This window comes from Piliocolobus tephrosceles, chromosome 18 (assembly GCF_002776525.5).
Source record: "Piliocolobus tephrosceles isolate RC106 chromosome 18, ASM277652v3, whole genome shotgun sequence".
Classification (NCBI taxonomy): Eukaryota; Metazoa; Chordata; class Mammalia; order Primates; family Cercopithecidae; genus Piliocolobus; species Piliocolobus tephrosceles.
In genome coordinates, this window is record NC_045451.1 from 58,141,365 (window position 1) to 58,161,347 (window position 19,983).

The following is a 19,983-nucleotide window of genomic DNA, read 5'->3' on the forward strand; positions in this document are numbered from 1 at the left end:
AGAAGACATATATGCTGCCAGCAAGCATATGAAAAAATGCTCAATATCACTAATGATTAGAGAAATACAAATCAAAACAATGAGATACCATCTCATACTGGTCAAAAAGGCAATTATTAAAAAGTCAAAAAATAACAGATGCTGGTGAGGTTGTGGGAAAAAGGGAATGATTATACACTGCTGGCGGGAATGTAAATTAGTTCAACCACTGTGGAAAGCAGTTTGTCTATTTCTCTAATAACTTAGAACTACCATATGATCCCGCAATCCCATTATTGGGTATACGCCTGAAGGAATATAAATCATTCTACCATAAAGGCAAATGCACGTGAATGTTCCTTGCAGCACTATTCACAACGGCAAAGACATGGAGTCAACCTAAATGCCCATAAATGGTAAACTGGATAAAGAAAATGAGGTACATATACACCATGGAATACTACACAGCCATAAAAAGAACGAGATCATGTCCTTTGCAGCAACATGGATGAAGCTGGAGACCGTAATCCTAAGCGAACAAATGTAGGAACAGAAAACCAAATGCCACGTGTTCTCAATTATAAGTGAGAGTTAAACATTGAGTACACATGGATGCAAAGAAGGGAACAACAGACATTGGGGCCTACTTGAGGGTGGAAGTATTTTTTAAGGACAGAAAAACTACCTATTGAGTACTACGCTTATTACCAGGGTGATAAAATAATCTGCGCACCAAGCCCCTGTGACATGCGTTTACCTATATACCAAACCTGCACATGTACCCCTAAAACTAAAAATGTTTAAAAGAAAGTACATTTCCTACCCAACAGAAAGAAAGTACAACCGGGTGGAGGAAAAGGATGTAGGTAACATTTGCACATTGTTTTCCAGATCTAGTGGGTCGTTTATAACAACCCAGTTATCTCCAAATTGCTAAATAGAATGAATGTATTTGGTTGTATCTGGATGCTTGTTATAGATTACCCCGTTTTCTGCGAAGAACAGCAAGCCTCTATCCACAGTGGTCTGAATTGTCTGTCCAAAGGTTGGGATGGAAGCATGTGGTTGAGTTGGAACTCGAGCATAGCCCGTACCTTCAAAATAATTTTTGTCTGACTCTTCCTTCCTCCTGTCAACATTAACCATCATAAGTTAGAACACAGCAGCAAATGATCACCATGCCAGTGTGCTTACTAATACGGGATGCTGCTCTCTGAAAAATGGAGCCAAGAAAATGCAATCTAGTTGTCACAATTTTGCTAAAGCAGAGGAGACATCTTTAAAATGTTAAAGCAGCCAGCTTTTTCTCCTGGATGTGCTCTTATACTCTGACAATCAAACCCTAGCTCGACAAAAGATGAGTAAGAGTCCCTTTTGGAAATGTCTACTCAGGAAGCCATGGTCTACCAGCTGAAGATTTTGAAATGTAAGAGATTATTAACTTGCAATGTAATTTTATTCTGAATAATAGATATTTGGTCCACCTCATATTAGAATATACCATGTCCCTATAATTGTGGGGAAGGTTAGGAGTTCAAAGCAGCAATTTTCAAAAAGATTGAGGTGGAAGAGTACCAAAAAAGTCATGGCACACTTTGTGAACCACTTTTTTTTCTTTTCTTTCCTTTTTTTTTTTTTTTTTTTTTTTTGAGATGGAGTCTCACTCTGTCGCCCAGGCTGGAGTGCAGTGGCATGATCTTGGCTCACTGCAACCTTGACCTCCTGGGTTCAAGTGATTCCTCTGCCTCAGCCTTCCAAGAGGCTGGGACTACAGGCACACGCCATCACACTCAGCTAATTTTTGTATTTTTAATAGAGATAGGGTTGCGCCATGCAGGCCCGGCTGGTCTCAAACTCCTGGCCCAAAGTGATCTGCCCACTTCAGTCTCTCAAAGTGCTGGGATTACAGGCATGAGCCACTAAATCAGGCCTCTAAATCAGGCACCATCTAATATTAAATATTTCGTGATAGGAGGCACAAAAATTTTCATAAAGACTTTTTTTAAGTGAGAAAACTCTATCAATCTAGCATTTCATACAAATTAGGAAGAGACTACCATAATTAGATTTTAGGGCGGGACTGCCAGTGTTGCATGCATGCATACTTGAAGAACTACTGGCCCAAAGCCACTAGCAACATCAATAGTATCTCACTGGCCCATCGTTTATCATATGTAAAAGTACTGCAAGTTACCAAAACTCCAGTTACAGAGTTTCTGGTTTCTACATTTTATTTACCTTCTACAAGGCTCCACTTCAGTTGTGTTGAGATTGAATGTTTTTTTGAAGTTGTATAAGCTCAGAACATTTTCATTGAGGTCATCTAATTCAATACAACCTTTGTATGGAGGGAACCTTAGTCGACTGGGAAGCTGAAAATGAAATAAAACATCTTCTACCAATTGAACAAAGGACAATAATCAAAATAGTATCAATTAATCACTTTCAACAGTCACTATGGCATAAGGGTTAATTAAGAATGTGAACCCTGGAACAAGATGCCCTGGCTTTGCTATTTACTAGCTGTATGACTGTGGGCAAGTTATTATACCCCTCTGTCTCTGTTTCCTCATCTGTAAAATGGGAATGATCATGATGCTTATTTAAATTAACATACTTAAGCTTAGAACAGTTTCTATTGAGTGCACAGAGGAAGCACTCAGTAAGTGTTAATTATTATCGCTAGAATGTGCTGTAAGAATGTGCGGTTAAATACATTTTACATGTAATTAATAATCAAAATAGAGACATGAGGTCATCACCATACCAAATTAAAATTTAAATATTTCATTCAGTGAAATAACATTTACACTTACTTTAAAATCAGGTGGGTAACCTCCAACATAAAAGACAACATTTTCAGGATCCAAATTAAGGAGTGTATTGCTGTTTCTACCATCCATGTCATAGACTCCAGGTATTTCTGGTTTACTGGATGTGGCTCCTTTGGTGTAATTAAGCCTTGCAAACTGATAAATTCTGTTTAAAATGAATTTAGAATATAAAGTTACATGAAAAAATTAAAGAATTCAAAGCCAAGCCACTAAAAATGGGGTTCAGCAACATGTATACATGGAAGTTTGGTGAGCGCAGGTCAGGTTCACAAAGAGCAACAGTCAATCAGGCTTATACCTCTGAAATTTCACCCGATCCATAACTGCCTCCTGAGTCTCACTCTCGGTCAAGATCTGGTCCACTTGGAGTTCAGCCTCACGGTCCCCCAGGTTGTAGACACAGGTGAGCTGACCATCCACAACTGCCATGCCGATGTAGTCCCGGGAGGCCTGGAGACAAAGGGCCACCTCAGAACACTTCACACTGTGGTTTCTCAACTTCCCATCCCAAGAGGATGAGGATGCATTTCAAATGACTAACGGGTTTTAGGCAATAAGCCTTGGAGAGACAGAATAAACAAGGTGCAACCTTTTATAGAATAATACAGAATGCTGAGTTAATAATGCGAGAGCCGTCTCTGCTCACACTATAGGGCACTCGTTTACTCATCCCTCCATTTGCTCAATCTACAAATATGTGCCAAGCACCTGCCATACAGAGGGCCCAGATATGGACTCAGTCGTCCATCAGATTTTAGTCTGGTAAGGGAGATAAGCCATTTTGCTTCTCCCAGTACTACACAACATCCTCTTAACACTTTGTGCATGCCTCTGTTATCACACCTCTACGTTATCGTGATTAGTTATATACATATCTTTCTTCCCTGCTAGAATGTGAGCGCCTTAAGGTAGAAACAAAATGTTTTAAAACCGTGGCAAAATATTCATAAAACTTGGCATTTTAACCATTTTAAGTGTGCACTGGCATTAAGTACATTCGAGAAATAAATTTTTGTTTATCACAAAGCCAGAATGTGACACATAGTAGGTATATAGTATAAACGTGTTGAAGGAATAAAGTAATGTGCATTTTATCACAAAACAAAGCAAAAAATCATGACATAAGAAAGCTACAAATAAAATGCCAACCTCTTGAAGCATGGAAGAGTAATTAGCAATAGTGTTGATTTTAAGAATCTTTAAATACAAGATCCACCAGTGACAACTAACAATTTCCTAATTGGGCAGAATTTTTGAGAACCGTATTTCAAGCATTTCTCTTTCAACAACTGAATCCTAACCCAGTGAGCGATTAGCTTTTCCTCTGACACTTATGTCAAAGAAATATATTTAAAAAGGAGGGATTAAAAGCTAAAACCAGCCATTCAAAATGCCTGTAAGGGTAGTGAATCTACACTGATGTAGCAGTAGTAATGAATTTACACTGATAGTAGCAGTAGTAATGAATTCACACTGATAAAGAGTTGGGCAACTGCTTTTCCTATCATTTAGGCAGGAGAGGGAGGATTCATTCCACTCCAGTCCTCACCCATAATCTCCCCATCCCACAGGCCTGAGCAAGGGTCTGCAGCTGGGTGGTCTGAGGAAGAGGACAAGGTCACAATTCCATGAGGAGGAGCTACTGTTGATTTCCATGAAGGCTTGGTATTGATCCCTGGTAATGTGGTGTCAATTATACAACTTGGTAGTATGCAGGGGTGCCAATCACCCTCCCCAGGTGCGTGTGTTTTTTACATGTACACACACGTGCCCATGTGTTGGGTCCATTGGGTAAGGCCTCTTGATCCTCCAGCAACCAACGATCCAGAATGCATGGGAGATCCCTCGAGGGCACTGCCACAGTGGGGAGGTGGGCAGGGAGGAAGCTGGAGGGATTTGTTGATGTCTTAGTAGGATTTCTGCCTGCTGTGCTAATGGCAGTGATGCAGCTGTGCCACACATCTCAAAAGCACACGTGTTGAAAAATATTGTTTCAAAAACAAGAGAGATGTCCAAGCAATACTTACATCTTTATTTCCAAGGTACATCACAAACATATTCTCAGTACCCCCATTTTCTCTTGAGTTGGGCCTTTGGAGAAACAAGGACAGAGATGTGTATCCTTTCAAATCTTCCAGGTCATTTGGCAGTCGGACTTCAACTCCAGATTTACCATTGAATCTCATGGGGACAGCAACCTGTGAGGAGTCAGTTACAAGGTGTCAAACACTGTCCTGTGAAGAAAGCAGGCGTGCTCAGAGAGCCAGTTTGTGACTCGTAGCCATGCACCAGCCTTTCCTGAGTTGTTACGATAAGGAGCAAGGGAATGTGAATGTCCCTAAGCCCCGGATCATAATCTCCAAGACCCAGATTATAAACTCATGAAGCTGTTTTGGGAGCTGTGTCATAAGGCATTTGTGTTTTTTATTAGTCAGGGATATTTGAGCAGTGCATTTAGTCCTCTGGGCCAGCAATAATAATAATGATAATGACAATAATATGAATTACAACCCTCGAAGGTTTTTGTGCAGACGAACTAACATCTGTGGAGGCACTTGGCATGGTGCCTGGCATACAGTCAGACATGTAATACATTAAAACTATATTTTAAGCCAGGCGCAGTAGCTCACACCTGTAATCTCAGTACTTTGGGAGGCTGAGGTGGGAGGATCACTTGAGCTCAGGAGTTTGAGACCAGACTGAGCAACATGGCAAGACCTCATCTCTACTTAAAAAAAAAAAAAAAGAAAGAAAGAAAATAAAAAGCTAGGCACAGTGTTGCATGCCTGTAGTCCCAGCTACTCAGGAGTCTGAGGTGTGGGGCTCGCTTGAGCTCAGGAGCTCCAGCCTGCAGCATGCCATCATCATGCCACTGGCCTCCAGCCTAGGAAACAGAGTGAGACCTCGTCTCAAAAAACAAAACTATATATATATCTATACATTTATATATATGTCGTTTTTAAATATATGCATTTATATATTAAATATACAAAATATATTTATATAAGTATATATTAATATATAATTTATATATGATTATGTATTATATACTATTTATATATAAATATGCAGTTTAATATATTATATATAATAAATGCATATATAATTATGTTATATATAATCTATAATTTTGTATATTATATTAAAATGCATATATAATTATATATACATTATCTGTAACATATAATTTTATATATTTAATATACAAAAGCATATATAATTATATAATACTATGTATGCATAAAATATATTATTATAATATATAATTAAATATATATGCATATATATTTATATTTATTAAAATATTTTAAATGCATTTTTAAAGGAACTGCTTCCCTTGGATATATTACATGTTACAGTTTCATTTATTATAGGCGTTCAGTCCTGAAAAATGAGTGAGTGCATCAAGGCTCTCTAAAATAGTGCTTCTTAAGATCTGTGATGAAGGACCATTTTTCCTTTCTAATATGCCAGGGACAAATACCTTTGTAAAACATACTCAAATTTAAATAACTAGAAAAATAAAACAGATGGTAGACAAAATACAAGCCCACTGATCACATGCTTGCATGTTGAGGCAATTCAAATTATTCAAAATTTCCAAACATTTACTCTGAACTTTATACTTATGTGTAATAGACCAATAACAAAAGTTCTCTGACTAGCCCTGGTGTGTGAACCAAGAAGATAAATATTTCCTAATGATCGAACACAAAAGAATGAGATTTATGGCAAGTCTGCGTTTTCTCTATCAAGTATTTAAATATTTATCAAGAATCTTGTATGTGCAAGGCATTAAATCAGAGGGCTTAGCGATGGGGTCCCACATTTGCAGGCTCACTTCATGCCTCTCTCTCCTACTCACCCCCTGCCCTTCAGAACATTCTCTGAGTCTCTGCCTGGCATTCTCTCCTGCTTCTTGTCACCTGGCAAATTCCTACTCGTCCTTTAAATTTTTTAAATTAAGGTATTTCTTGTATTTGAGGAAAGGGAGGGAGAAGAATATGCCTGTATGTGCATCACCATGAAATGGAACATGACTCACAGCACTGACACCCGTTCCCCTCTCCCTTCTCAGAGGTCACCACTCCTCTGGATCTGGATTCCCAAGCAAATTCCCATGCATTTTTTCATAATTTTAAAAAATTAAATATGCATTTATCTATAAACTGTAATTAGTCACATTTTTCATGTTTTAAATATTTTTATATAAATGGTGTCCACCTGTACACATTTATCTACAACGTGCTTTCTTTGCTGGGCACGATGTGTTTGGATTTATTCATGTTGATAAATACAGCCCCAGCTCATTCAGGTTTACCGTTCTCAATGCGGCTTTTTTTCAAAAAAAATTTTTTGTGTGATTATAAACTATGTTGCAATGAACCTTCTTATCCATGTCTGTTAATGATACTTATTAGTGCTATTCTGAGCCTCTCCAGGTAGAACTGGAGATTTTGAAGATACACATAACACACCTCTATCCAGCTTGTTAGCACAGTCTAAGAAACCACCTGCAGTGGCTGGAGAGCAGCTGAGTTCAGAATTAGGACTTAATAATTTCTGTGTCCTCAGCACCCAAAGAAGTGCCAATGCCAACCAGACATACAAAAGCACTTACTTATTGTTTTTTATTTTATGTTTTTCCACTAACATGGTATCGACTATTTGCCAGGCACTGTTCCACATTAGCTCATTGAACCCTAACAATCTCATGAGGTTGGTACTATTATTTTCTATGCCCTATAGACCAAGAAACTAAGGCACAGAGAGGTAAAGGGACAGGACTGAGGTCTCACAGCTCATCAAAGGCAGAGCAAGAATTGAAACCAAGACAGTCTGGCTTGGTTAAACAGCTATTAACCACCGTGTTATAATACACTTCAAATTTTTGTTGGATAAATTAGTGACTGAACACAGAAGGGTAAGAGCTAGCATACATCCTTATTCATTTGGTTTTTATAAAGCATGTATGAGTGTGAAGAGGGTGCTTTCTTCCAAATTTTGCTTTATGCTCTTTGTTTTCGTGTTCAAGGTTTAATGTTGGGAATACTTCGCTGTCTTAGAAGAAAGGGCAGATTCCGAGGCTCAAAAGAAGTAACAGTGAGCCTGGTTACTGGGCACGATGCCTCCAGGGCAGTGATATTCTGACTAGGCTCTCCAACCCTTTCCCTCCAAAACTCTCCTGTAGGGCTGTCTAGGAGTTATTGGAAAATATAAGAAATTATATTTATGCCATTTTAGGACAAAACAAATTTTAAGAGACGAGTGTCAGGAATTCAAGTAAATAATGTCAGGTTAAAACAAGAAAGGCTGGTGAATCAGTACTCCAATGATGGAAAACTGCTGTCGTCTTAAATCCTCCATCCTCAGCAAAGATGGATTCTACAACTTTCAAGTTATAGTAGCAGGGTAGGTCCTGTGCAGTATCACACTGGCACATTCTGACCACAGAATCCTCACTTGAATGTGCAATTACAGTTTACAAACTAGGGCCTGGAAGAAAATCCTTCTTTCTGCCTGAATAAACTCAATGGGGGCAAACTGCTTCAGGATCCTGATATACCAGACAATGTAAGAATGATAAGATCATGTAAGAATGTACGAAGGTCATGTACACTTGTAAAGGATGACAGGAGAAAATCAATCTTTATATTTCAAGCAACCAAAGAATTGGGGAAAGAAAGACAACTAATTCTTGAGTAAATAAGTGTTTTTTCTTTCTTGATGCATGTGATAACTCATCGGAGAACTAGCCTTGGCCACTGACCACATGGGGACATACTCACCTTACTGGCAGCATCTCTGGCCTGCTGAATTAATTCTCGTATTCTGTCCATGTTGTCAGAGATGTTTCCCAAGGGCAACAGCTGTTGGTTGATACTTTCAATCTTGCGCCAAAGATCAGGTAGTTTGTTGGTTAACTTATTCACTGTTGGTGAGATTAGAAAACAGAAACGTAAGATTGCGCATTAAGAAAAGGCTAACTACAATTGTTCTTACTGACAGTATTTGTCAAGTGGCATGTTTGGTCGCCAGATATTGAACAGGATGGGTCATAATTAGTTACGGTAGTTCCCCCTTACCCATGGTTTCACTTCTCGAGGTTTCAAGTACTTGCTATCAACCATGGTCCAAAAATATTAAAAAGAAAAATTCCAGAAATAAGCAATTCGTAAGTTTTGAATTGTGTGCTGTCTGGAGTAGCATCCACGTGAATCTTCCTTTTTTCCAGCATATCCTTGCTGTCTACCCTACCCACCCATTAGTCACTTAGTAGCTGTCTGGGTTATCAGACTGAAAAGACATAGTATATATAGGGTTTGGTACTATCTGTGGGTTCATGCATCCACTAGGGGTCTTGGAACATATCCCCTGAGGATAAGGAGGAACTACTGTACACGGTGAATTGCATTCTGCAATCTGGGTACTAAATCCTTTACTTTGACCACTACAGAAAGAAAAAAAAAATCTTTGTTTTCTGATTCTTTTTTTTTTCCTTTTCTTTTTTTTTGAGATGGAGTCTTGCTCTGCCACCCAGGCTGGAATGCAGTGGCACAATCTCGGCTCACTGCAAGCTCCACCTCCCAGGTTCACACCATTCTCCTGCCTCAGCCTCCCCGACTAGCTGGGACTACAGGCACCCGCCACCATGCCTGGCTAATTTTTTGTATTTTTAGTAGAGACGGGGTTTCACTGTGTTAGCCAGGATGGTCTCAATCTTCTGACCTCGTGATCCGCCCACCTCGGCCTCCCAAAGTGCTGGAATTACAGACGTGAGCCACAGCACCCGGCCTGTTTTCTGATTCTTAATATTAATCATAATTCAATGCTTCATGATTAAGAAACTTATATATCCACTTTGTAAAAAAAAAAAAAAAAAAACCAATAGCATTTTCAATGTATTTTCTAAAAATTAAAAATCCTATCTGGTCCTTCCAACTAGTAGACTACCTATATGCTTTGAATATATCCTATGTCATGTGGAGCTGTTTTCTAATGTTTTAGTTTCTGAGATCAGACTTTACCAGGGAAGAATGAAAATGGACCAAAACACATAACAATGGAGAGAATGGCTAAGATGTCCTGGCCAGAGAACGCCTGATACCCGAGTTATCTGCATCAGTCAGAGCCTTTTTGAAGTCTTCGGTCTGTGTGCTCCCATAGGTGTCCTTAATTCTTTCCACATCTGTCTGAATGGGGTTGAGCCCATCCAGGACCTCATCTGTGATGTCGTTGGCCTTTCTGACCATGCTCTTTGCACTACTGATCATAGCATCAATATCACCTAATGCACACACAAATAGGGAGGTATAAGTATCTAAAACGTTCAACAAAAGAAGCCAACCAAGTACAATGGGTTAGGATGATGCTGACCTCTCTGTATCCCACGAAGACCATCTCGGAGAGTTGTGAGATTGGTGCCTATCACTTCTTTCTGAACTGTCACAATATTCAGGGTTTGCTGTAGGTTGCTGAGAGCCGGACTGACTTCTAAAATAAAATAAAGCATTAGGAGGCAATTACTTTGTGCATTTTTGATCCTCCATTGATATTTGTGGCCCCTGAAGTAGCCAGTGTCTGCACAGCATTGAGCAGACTTGCTTCTTAGGGGTCATCTCAGAGATGCCCACTGCATGTGCCCAGACCCACAGCTCTGGGATCCTCCAGTTACAGAGGTCAGCAGCAAATCAGAACCTTGAGGAGGTGGCTTGGAAATATACAGGAAGAAAGAGAGAGGCTGAATAACTTGGCAAAGGCTAAACTTCTTATCCGCCTAGAGTAAGAGACTCTGTTTAGTAAAAGATGCATCTGTCTTATCCACTACCATGTCCTAGCACATAATGTAGTGTCTGGCACTAGTTGAGGCTTAATATTATTGCCTGTTTGCTGAGTAAATGAACATATGAGTGAATGAATTAATTAACAATGCAGAAAGGATCCTCTTCCATCAGAGGACAAGAGTGCTGTTGAAAGAGCCTCATTCAGGCAAATACAGACATAAAGTAGGCATTGTTTCTGTTAATTTCCAAAATGAATGACACATTTTTAAAATTCTGTGAAAGAAAGGGAGCTAGCAGACATTCCTAGCTGATAATATTGCCATCCTTGGGTCATCGAAAATGACCAGCAAATGCTTTAAGACCATCTTGATGATTCATGGTTTCAATTATGATTCCAGGACTGGTTTACATAGTTAGCATCCTAACCCTATTTAGCACACTGAGCCTACCTCAAAGCTCAAATTTTGCAGAGAGCAACAGATGTCATACCAGAAAATCTGAATTTTTGAAATTTGCGAGGCAAATGAATGTATGTTAGTACTTTTTTTGTATTTTATTTTTCATGTCTTTAATTTTTTATCATGTGAAAGAAAGAGAGAAAGAAAGAAGGAAGGAAAGGAAGGAAGCAGAAAGGGGAGAAATTATTTAATTTACAGAGGCATCATTTAATCCCTCTGAAAGGACTAAGAGGCTGAGTGAGGGCTGTGGACTCATGGATGACAAGAGCCTGGAGAAACACAAGAAACAGCATTTTTGAAACACAGAAATTTGGTGAGATTGAGAGAGTTTAATTATTTAAAATAATAAGTAAGTAAAATACATGAACATTTTCCAAAGACAAAATTTATGCTTAAAAAATTCTCGGCCCCGGCCGAGCACTTTGGGAGGCTGAGGCGGGCGGATCACGAGGTCAAGAGATCGAGACCATCCTGGCTAACACGGTGAAACCCCGTCTCCACCAAAAATACAAAAAAAATTAGCCAGGCGTGGTGGCGGGTGCCTGCATTCCCAGCTACTCGGGAGGCTGAGGCAGGAGAATGGCGTGAACCTGGGAGGCGGAGCTTGCAGTGAGCCAAGATCATGCCACTGCACTCCAGCCTGGGTGACAGAGTGAGACCTCGTCTCAAAAAAAAAAAAAACAAACAAAAAAAATTCTCATGCTTCACAGTACTAGTGATTTTGGGGACTTTTAGTTGCAAAGATTTTAGTACTTAAGAAATTTTAAAGCAGTTATTCTAATGATCCCAAACCAATGATCTTGACATGTGGGTTGCCAATGCCATGACCACAGGTGAGTTAAATTAAAATAGCCTCCCCACCAAGGCCAGGCCCAAATAGGCCTATCACTCTCAAGATTTATTTATATTTATAAGGCTCTAGTTAATTTTGTATATGATGGGTGGGGGATATTTAGGATATTGGGTGAATACATGAAATTGATAAACAAATCATGAATTTAAAAAGTAGTATCTGGGCCCGGTATGATGGCTCATGCTTGTAATCCCAGCATTTTGGGAAGCTGAGACAGGAGGATCCTGTAAGGACAGGAGTTTGAGACTAGCCTGGGCAATATAGCAAGACCTTGCCTCTACAAAATATACAAAAATTAGCTGGGCATGGTGGTGCATGCCTGTAATCTCAGCCACTTGGGAGGCTGAAGTGGGAGGATCACTTAAGCCCAGGAGTTCAAAGCTACAGTGAGCTATGATTGTGCCACTGCACTTCAGCCTGGGCAATGGAAACTCCATCTCTATTAAAAATAATAATAGTAATAAAATAAAATAAATAAAAGGTATCATCTGCATTGACACTGAGATTCAAAAATAACATTTGCTTCTAGGGCTGCCCCGCCTGGTCCCAGAGGTCATTTAAAGCTCCTGACTATCCCTGCCATTGCCAACTCCCCTTAATACCTTGCTTTAGCTTCTTTTGTGTCATCTTGGCTTCATTTAACAGTTTATCACTGTTGGAACTCAGGGTTTTAGCTTTTCTTGGCAGATCTTCCTTTATCACTGTCTGAAAGCAAAGCATTTAACAGCCTTAAACAAATGCTGTATGTTAGGAAATATGGAATAAGATTTCTATCCTAGTCTGAAGCCCGTAATTTTAAGGATGAAGTGCAAAGGGGGAAGGAGCTAGAACTAGATTGTTCCCTAAAAGATACAGTTAGGGCTCCAGGTAGCCCTAACACCTATGTGACTTACGTGGCTTGGGGAGGTGGACCTATCTCTGGTGGCATACTGACAAATCATGTGACACTTGTTTTAGCTGCTCACTGTCATTCGTATGGAACCCCCCACAATAACAGAAGAGAGAATTTAGTTGTTTTCAGGCATTCAAGCTTTGGGACAGAAAAGCCTTTACTCATTCAAGAAGGCCTGTGCTCCTGAACTCTGATATTTAATATTTTGTTCTTTATTTTCAGATATAGGAATTATCATATGGTGCATATAAGATCCCACAGGACTCCACAGACACACCAAGATGTAAGGCCAGATGACCTGATGAAAATGCTGATCAAGTTGTCTGCAAAAATGTCTCTTTTTGGTTAACGATCACAGCATAAAAGCATACCTGGTAAGATATAGGATAAAATATTTGTTCAGGTTGAAAATTGATAATCAGTGTAATTTCTATCTGGTTTTACATATAGTTTTAAAACTGTGCTGCAGACATGAAGTAGTCAAACACAGAAATTACCCATATCTAGAGCAAGTTCTATCCTATACAATAAGTTCTGATTTAAAATAATGCTTGTTTCTATTCCTTGGAGCCCATGGAAAGAAAATATAAAAATGAGCCATCTCCACAGTGAATGTGGAGAAGCTGCTGGTACAGGTGCCCACCTGGAGGGCAGATTCAGATGCACTGGCAGCCCTGTTGGCCGCGTCCTCGGCCGCTTTGATGGCATTGAGGATGTTCTCATAGGCGGTGGCGGCATCCACAGCACAGCGCACCAGCTCATCCCCGCTGGCATTTCTCTTGATCCTGGAAGACAGGGCAGGTTAGGCACTCCCCACAACCTTCCTCTGCCAGCAGCTGACATCCCCCCAAACCTTACCATTTCTTCTTTTCTTTTCTTTCATTTTTTTTAAGAAATGGAAAAAATAAAATAAAATAATATAATATAAAGAGATGGCAGAGTCTCTCTCTGTCGGCCATGTTTGACTGCAGTGGTGTCATCAACTTGAGCCCAGCCCCCTCCCATTTCATTTGGTAAGTGGATACCTGAGGTGATGGCCTCTGTAGCTGTGCCCAAAGGATGTGGCCAGGAATTAGCGCCCTTATTGCTGCTCTGCTTCTGACTTGGGCATGGGGCATTGGCCTTGATCCCACCCTCTGCCCTCCACCCAGTTCTAGAGACTGAGCCAACCCAGGGGAGGGCCTTGCTTGTCTCAGGACAAGCTGCTGCACTCAGCCCACATGGCCTTCTGGTCTCCTGGGCCATGCACTCACTCTTCCAGCTGCTTTGCCAGCTCTTCTAAGGACTGCGCGTGCTTTTCTGCCTCCTCCACAAGGGATGTTTTGCCAGCAGATCTGGAAAGTTCTCTTACTTTGTCACTTAGTTCTTGTCTTGCTTCATTTAAACTGGCAGCTAATTTTTCATATTCCTATTTTTTCCAAGTAAACAAAGACAGTATAAATTCAAGCAAAGAACGTAGATGCTGATTTCTCAAACTCTGTCATAACTGATGTGTTTCCAGGGGCAACAATGAGATGTTATATTTTCTAAGCCTATTTACCATACCAGTTAATCCTTGTTCACTTCAGACAGTAGCACTGGTAATATTTCCCCAAGGTTTACCACTATCTTGAACATTCTCATGATGGTGAGAAACCCTTTAGAAACCTTTACAAAAGCACAATGTTTCATCAATATAAAGTTGTAGTAAACCAAAGAACTTTTTAATGACTTAGAAATCGTTATTGTAAAAGATGCTTTAAAATCCCCATTGAACTGCTAAGAAATTGTATCAGTTTTTTTGATCAAGTCTTAAATATCTTGTTAATAAATGCTTGTATGCTTGATTTTTAAAAATAGCATTATAATTTTTTGTTATCACAAAAATGATTTGCTCATTGCAGACAAATTAGGTAATACGTATGAACATAAGAAGACATGTCATTCATACTTCTTTTGCAAGAGAGAACTATTGTTAACATTTCAATATATTCCCTTGCATCTAAGAGACTATACTTTGATAAAACAAAAAAGTAGGTCAGCCCATTTCATTGTTTTCTCACAATATAATTAAAATGTTTTAGATTTTTCTAGAGAACAACTATTTCCTTTACCTTCTGGCTTTTCTCCATCAGCTGCAGTGCAATGTTGGTTTGCAACAAAGATGAGTCTGCAGAGGTTAGATACTTGGTGAAATCACTCTGCAGGGAATTTATTTCTTTTACTTGTCTCTGGAGAAAAAAAAAAATTGCTTGAGCTCCATGATATATTACCAGAAGGCACAGACAAATTTATGGGACAATAACATATAAGTAATTTCGAAGTCAGAATGCTTTCTCGAACCTAAACATTGTCTAGGCAATTACAAAGTGATAGGAAATCAGTTCTTTTTGTAGTGGAGGTATCTTATCATAGTTCTTTAAATGATATGCCAATGAAACAATTGCTATCACTGCTGAAGAACGTTTCTACATTAGGGGTCAACTTGCCCAACGAGATGGGTATATTATCAAAATCTGGTTTCTGAAACAGACCAAAAGATTTTATGTAAATAAACCATCACCAACCATCAGCCAGTATCAATGAGAACACAGCAGGCACTTGACCGAGAGGTCACACAGAACCTGAGAATGCCAGGCTGGAAGGCTGCCAGAGTTCAGAGGCCTATAAAGTTGGGTCCTGCTTTCCTTACCTTGGCATAATCAGCAACTTCACACAGACATGGTACCATCCAAAGAGGCTTTGGGAGCTAAGCATAGAGTCACCCACTAAGACATCATTTATTTTCATTTACCAACTTCCTCCTGTTTTGGGGTCTGCCCTATTTTATTCAACTTTGATTTCACTGTTGTTTTATAACCCTACATAACCTCTCATATTTTTGTTGTTTTTAATTTTTTTTTTTTTTTTTTTTTTTTTTTTTGAGACAGGTCTCATTCTGTTGCCTAGGCTGAAGTGCAGTGGCTCGATAATGGCTTGCCCCCAACCCACCCGTGTGTTCAAGTGATCCTTCCACCTCAGCCTCCCGAGTAGCTGAGACTACAGGTGCATGCCACTATACCCAGCTAATTTTTTAAAACATTTTTGTAGAGACGGGGTCTCACTACCTTGCCCAGGCTGGTCTCAAACCCCTGGGCCCAAGCAATCCTCTTGCCTCGGCTTCTCAAAGTGTTAAGATTACAAGCATAGGCCACTGCACCTGGCCTTATTGTTTTAGCATACAATGTTCACTACTTGAAATATGAACTATAAGGCCAGGCACAGTGGCTATAACTGTAATCCCATCACTTTGGGAGGCTGAGGCGAGTGGATCACCTGAGGTCAGGAGTTTGAGACCAGCCTAGCCAACATGGTGAAACTCTGTCTCTACTAAAAATACAAAAATTAGCCAGGCGTGGTGGTGCTAAATATATATATATATGAACTGCAAAATCCAGAGCTCTAAATTCTGTCATTGCAGCTTCTGTATGTGACCTGTACTTTTATTTCCTATAAAGCAGATTATGGCTTAAAATGCCTTTGCTGGTGATTATGATAATTATGTTTACATATCTGACACAAAAAGTAAATTACCAAAAACATAATATATACTTTGAATTAACTATAGCAATATTAATTTCTCATCTATTTGGCAACATTATTCCTCCAATACTCTTTCAGCCAAGGATGCAAGTGAAGCAGTTTGCACTGCTTTGTCTGTGGTTTAAGTTCAGAATCTTTTCCGGTAGCTGAAGACTAGAAATGACCATGGTTTTGCACTTAATGCTTTGCTCCTGTCTGATCTGGGTCTGAGGCGGTATAATCAGATGTACAGACAGGTGCCTGACTATGCCACTTTATTAATAATAAAGATCTCTGCTTCTCTCATCCTTATTAACGAAAGTGTGCAGCTTCAAACTGTGAACTCACCTGGATGGCTCCCAAAGCTTTCTCGTTTTCTTGGTTCAAGCCATTTGCCTGCTTGGCTCGGGCAGCTGCCTCCTGCAGCCGAGCGCGAAGGTCACTGAGTTTGGCTTCGTATTCATTTAAAGAATCCCGTATACTGTTAGCAAGCCCATTGTTCTCCCCTTGGTGGGTTTTCTGCCAGGTCCTTATCCGGTTCAGCACTGTAATACATCACTTCATGTTTTCTACTTGACAGAGGAGCACACTGAAGCTGGGTTATAAAGACTACGAAGGGAGAATCGAGTTTCTACTCATTTCATGGTTTTCCTTGAACTTTGGAAGGGATGGGAAAGGAAACATTGACACAGACCTGCTATGTGCGCTGTACACGTTGCCTCATTTAACTTCCACGGGAAAACAATAAGTTATCATTCTCATGTTTTAGATAAGGAGATGGAGGCCATGAGAAATGAGATGGCTGACCCAAGGTTACATGGCCAGTCAGGCTCAGGACTTGAACTTGAGCTGGCTGCAGGGGGTAAAGTGCATGCTTCTTCCACTGCGAATACTGCCTATTTACAATTAAAAGCCAAGACTCATGTTAAATTTGAACAATGAAAATTTAAGCAAGAAAGCTGCTAGTATCTATATATTAACCACTGATACATCATTTTATTAAAGAATAAATACCAGTAACTGAAAAAAGTATGCACTGAACTAATATTTCTCAGTTTCGAACTAATGAGGCGTTTTCTCTAGTCAAAACCTTTGGATGTATGCTGTTAATTTCTAGTATATCATTTTTTTGTTTGTTTTTGTAATACAAATTTGAACATCCCTAATCAAAAAAGCCAAAATCTGAATTGTTTCAAAATCTGACATTTTTTAGCAATGACACGATGCCACAAATAGAAAATTCCACATCTGACCTCATGTGACAGGTTTCAGTCAAAATGCAGTCAAAAGTTTGTTTCAGAGGCTGGGCGTGGTAGCTCATGCCTGTAATCTTAGCACATTGGGAGGCCGAGGCAGGCATATCGCTTGAGGTCAGGAGTTTGAGACCAGCCTGGCCAAAATGGTAAAACCCGGTCTCTACTAAAAATACAAAAATTAGCCAGGCATGGTGGCAGGCACCTGTAATTCCAGCCACTCCTGAGTCTGAGGCATGAGAATCGCTTGAACTCAGGAGGTGGAGGTTGCAGTGAGTTGAGATCACACCACTGCACTCCAGCCTGAGTAATGGAGTAAGACTCTGTCTTACACATACACAAACACACACAAGTTCATTTCATGCATATAATTATTAAAAATATTGTATAAAATTACCTTCAAGATATGTGTATAAGATGTAAATGAAACTTAAATAAATTTTATGTTTAGACTGGGGTCCCATGTCCAAGAGGACTCATTAAGTCTATGCAAATATTCCAAAATCCAAGAAAATCAAAAATCTGAAACACATCTGGTCCCAAGCATTTTGGAGAGGGAAACTCAACCTGTAGTAGTGCTAATACCAATTTGTGATTCAAAAATTCAATAGTGGTGAGGTGACTATTAATAATGATGTAATGAGAAAACTGGAAAGAGGTGCATGAGCATCAGAAAAATACAGTTAAGAAGGAAAAAGAGGCAACCGTATCTAGCTTTTAGAAGAACCTTTTTTTTTTTTTTTTTTTTTTTTTTTGCATGATGGTAAGCTGTCATATTCTACAGCGCCTCGTTAACCTGGGTCTCCTAGGGGCTACCGATTTTCACCACGTGATGCTCTAACAGTAATATTCGCTGAAACCATGAGGCCTTCAGCCTACAACGGAGAACTCTACATTGTACTTTGTACATCGTGTTTCAAATCAATTAGAATGGACTGGATAAAAGAATTTGGGAGCATTCTTACAGAGCTGCGACTCCCTTTTATCAGCTTCTGCTTCTCTCAGGTGCTTTCCAAAGTCCCTGTTCCGCAGTTCCCTCATCATGCGCTGGGCTTCAGCCCACTCTCTGGAAAAGTCACCTGAAGGCACGTTGTTTCCCTCTCCATCTGTCCCCGAGATCTGCTTTAAGAGAACTAGGAAACATCAAGTGGTTTATTAAACTGGGAATTCTGGGCTCCAGTGGGCTACTTAAAAAAAAGAAAAAAAAAGGCAGAAACTTCTATGGAGACTTTATATTAGTTTTTTAGTACCACTATGGGATTCTTTTCATAATGTTGAAATCTTAAAGGGAATTCTTTTAGTGTACAATGAAGGTTATGCAACCAAAAAACTGTAATTGAGCTTAGTAACTCTTCTTACCGTGCACATTCCGGATGACGGTTTTAATCTTCATATCCAGTTCTTTTGCGCTTTGTATCGCCCGATTAACATCGTTGTATAATGTTTGTGCTTTTCTGGAATTTACTTGAGCCTATATGAAAAACAAATGGATTAGCAACAAATTAAGTCAATGAAGAAAGATAAAATACTTTGAAAGCAAAAAAAAAAAAAAAAAAAAAAAAAAAAAAAAAAACCCAACGTTAAATGGACCTAACACATTACCTTTTCTTGCAAAGTCTCAAATTCCTGAGTCAGACCAGTCAGTTCTCTTTCCAGGCCTTCTATTTTTGATCCATGATTTGAAATGGCAGAACGGTAGTTGAGCAACTGATTCTGGAAATAAAACACAAATGAGTGTCACTTTACAGTATAAATTAAGACTAAATCCCATCAACCTGGTCAACAGGATTATAATTGAAGAATCAGTTGGCAAGACCATTGTCAGTTCCACACACACACAAATGTGGTTCTTTGAAATAGGTTACATAAGGCATCTATTTTCTGATGTACACTGTGATATGGCTCTAAAATAAAGTAGCAAATGTGAAGAGACAAAAGCTACTTCACTTGAATTAATGACCTAACCTTATAGAAATGAGGGTAATACTACTTACCTGATTAATTAATTTCCAGATTCTATAATAAATACAGTTTTTTTAAATCTGCAGTTAACCTGACACTAAAAGCAGTGCATATGGCTACTTGAATGAAGGCATCATTAAGAATCTATTCAAGGCCGGGCGCGGTGGCTCAAGCCTGTAATCCCAGCACTTTGGGAGGCCGAGACGGGCGGATCACGAGGTCAGGAGATCGAGACCCTCCTGGCTAACACGGTGAAACCCCGTCTCTACTAAAAATACAAAAAATTAGCCGGGCGAGGTGGTGGGCGCCTGTGGTCCCAGCCACTCGGGAGGCTGAGGCAGGAGAATGGCGTGAACCCAGGAGGCAGAGGTTGCGGTGAGCTGAGATCCGGCCACTGCACTCTAGCCTGGGCGACAAAGCAAGACTCC

General features: G+C 39.7%; 1 protein-coding gene across 4 annotated transcripts in view; it reads right to left on the reverse strand.

Moving 5' to 3' along the window:
* Nucleotides 1-19,983, reverse strand: part of LAMA3 (laminin subunit alpha 3) — a 271,772-nt gene that overhangs the window by 37,013 nt on the left and 214,776 nt on the right. For 2 of the 4 annotated variants that reach the window (XM_023207777.2, XM_023207779.1), the window contains 16 exons: nucleotides 19,196-19,306; nucleotides 18,953-19,064; nucleotides 18,559-18,726; nucleotides 16,689-16,885; nucleotides 14,894-15,010; nucleotides 14,054-14,208; nucleotides 13,444-13,585; nucleotides 12,511-12,613; nucleotides 10,191-10,307; nucleotides 9,922-10,101; nucleotides 8,603-8,745; nucleotides 4,841-5,011; nucleotides 3,112-3,263; nucleotides 2,796-2,958; nucleotides 2,218-2,351; nucleotides 964-1,108 (listed from right to left, as the gene is read on the reverse strand). In XM_023207777.2, coding sequence (XP_023063545.1) covers nucleotides 964-1,108; nucleotides 2,218-2,351; nucleotides 2,796-2,958; nucleotides 3,112-3,263; nucleotides 4,841-5,011; nucleotides 8,603-8,745; nucleotides 9,922-10,101; nucleotides 10,191-10,307; nucleotides 12,511-12,613; nucleotides 13,444-13,585; nucleotides 14,054-14,208; nucleotides 14,894-15,010; nucleotides 16,689-16,885; nucleotides 18,559-18,726; nucleotides 18,953-19,064; nucleotides 19,196-19,306 — 2,310 coding nt within the window. The remainder of the gene's footprint in view (nucleotides 1-963; nucleotides 1,109-2,217; nucleotides 2,352-2,795; nucleotides 2,959-3,111; nucleotides 3,264-4,840; nucleotides 5,012-8,602; nucleotides 8,746-9,921; nucleotides 10,102-10,190; nucleotides 10,308-12,510; nucleotides 12,614-13,443; nucleotides 13,586-14,053; nucleotides 14,209-14,893; nucleotides 15,011-16,688; nucleotides 16,886-18,558; nucleotides 18,727-18,952; nucleotides 19,065-19,195; nucleotides 19,307-19,983) is intronic. The other 2 variants (XM_023207778.2, XM_023207780.1) reach the window with 1 other exon arrangement.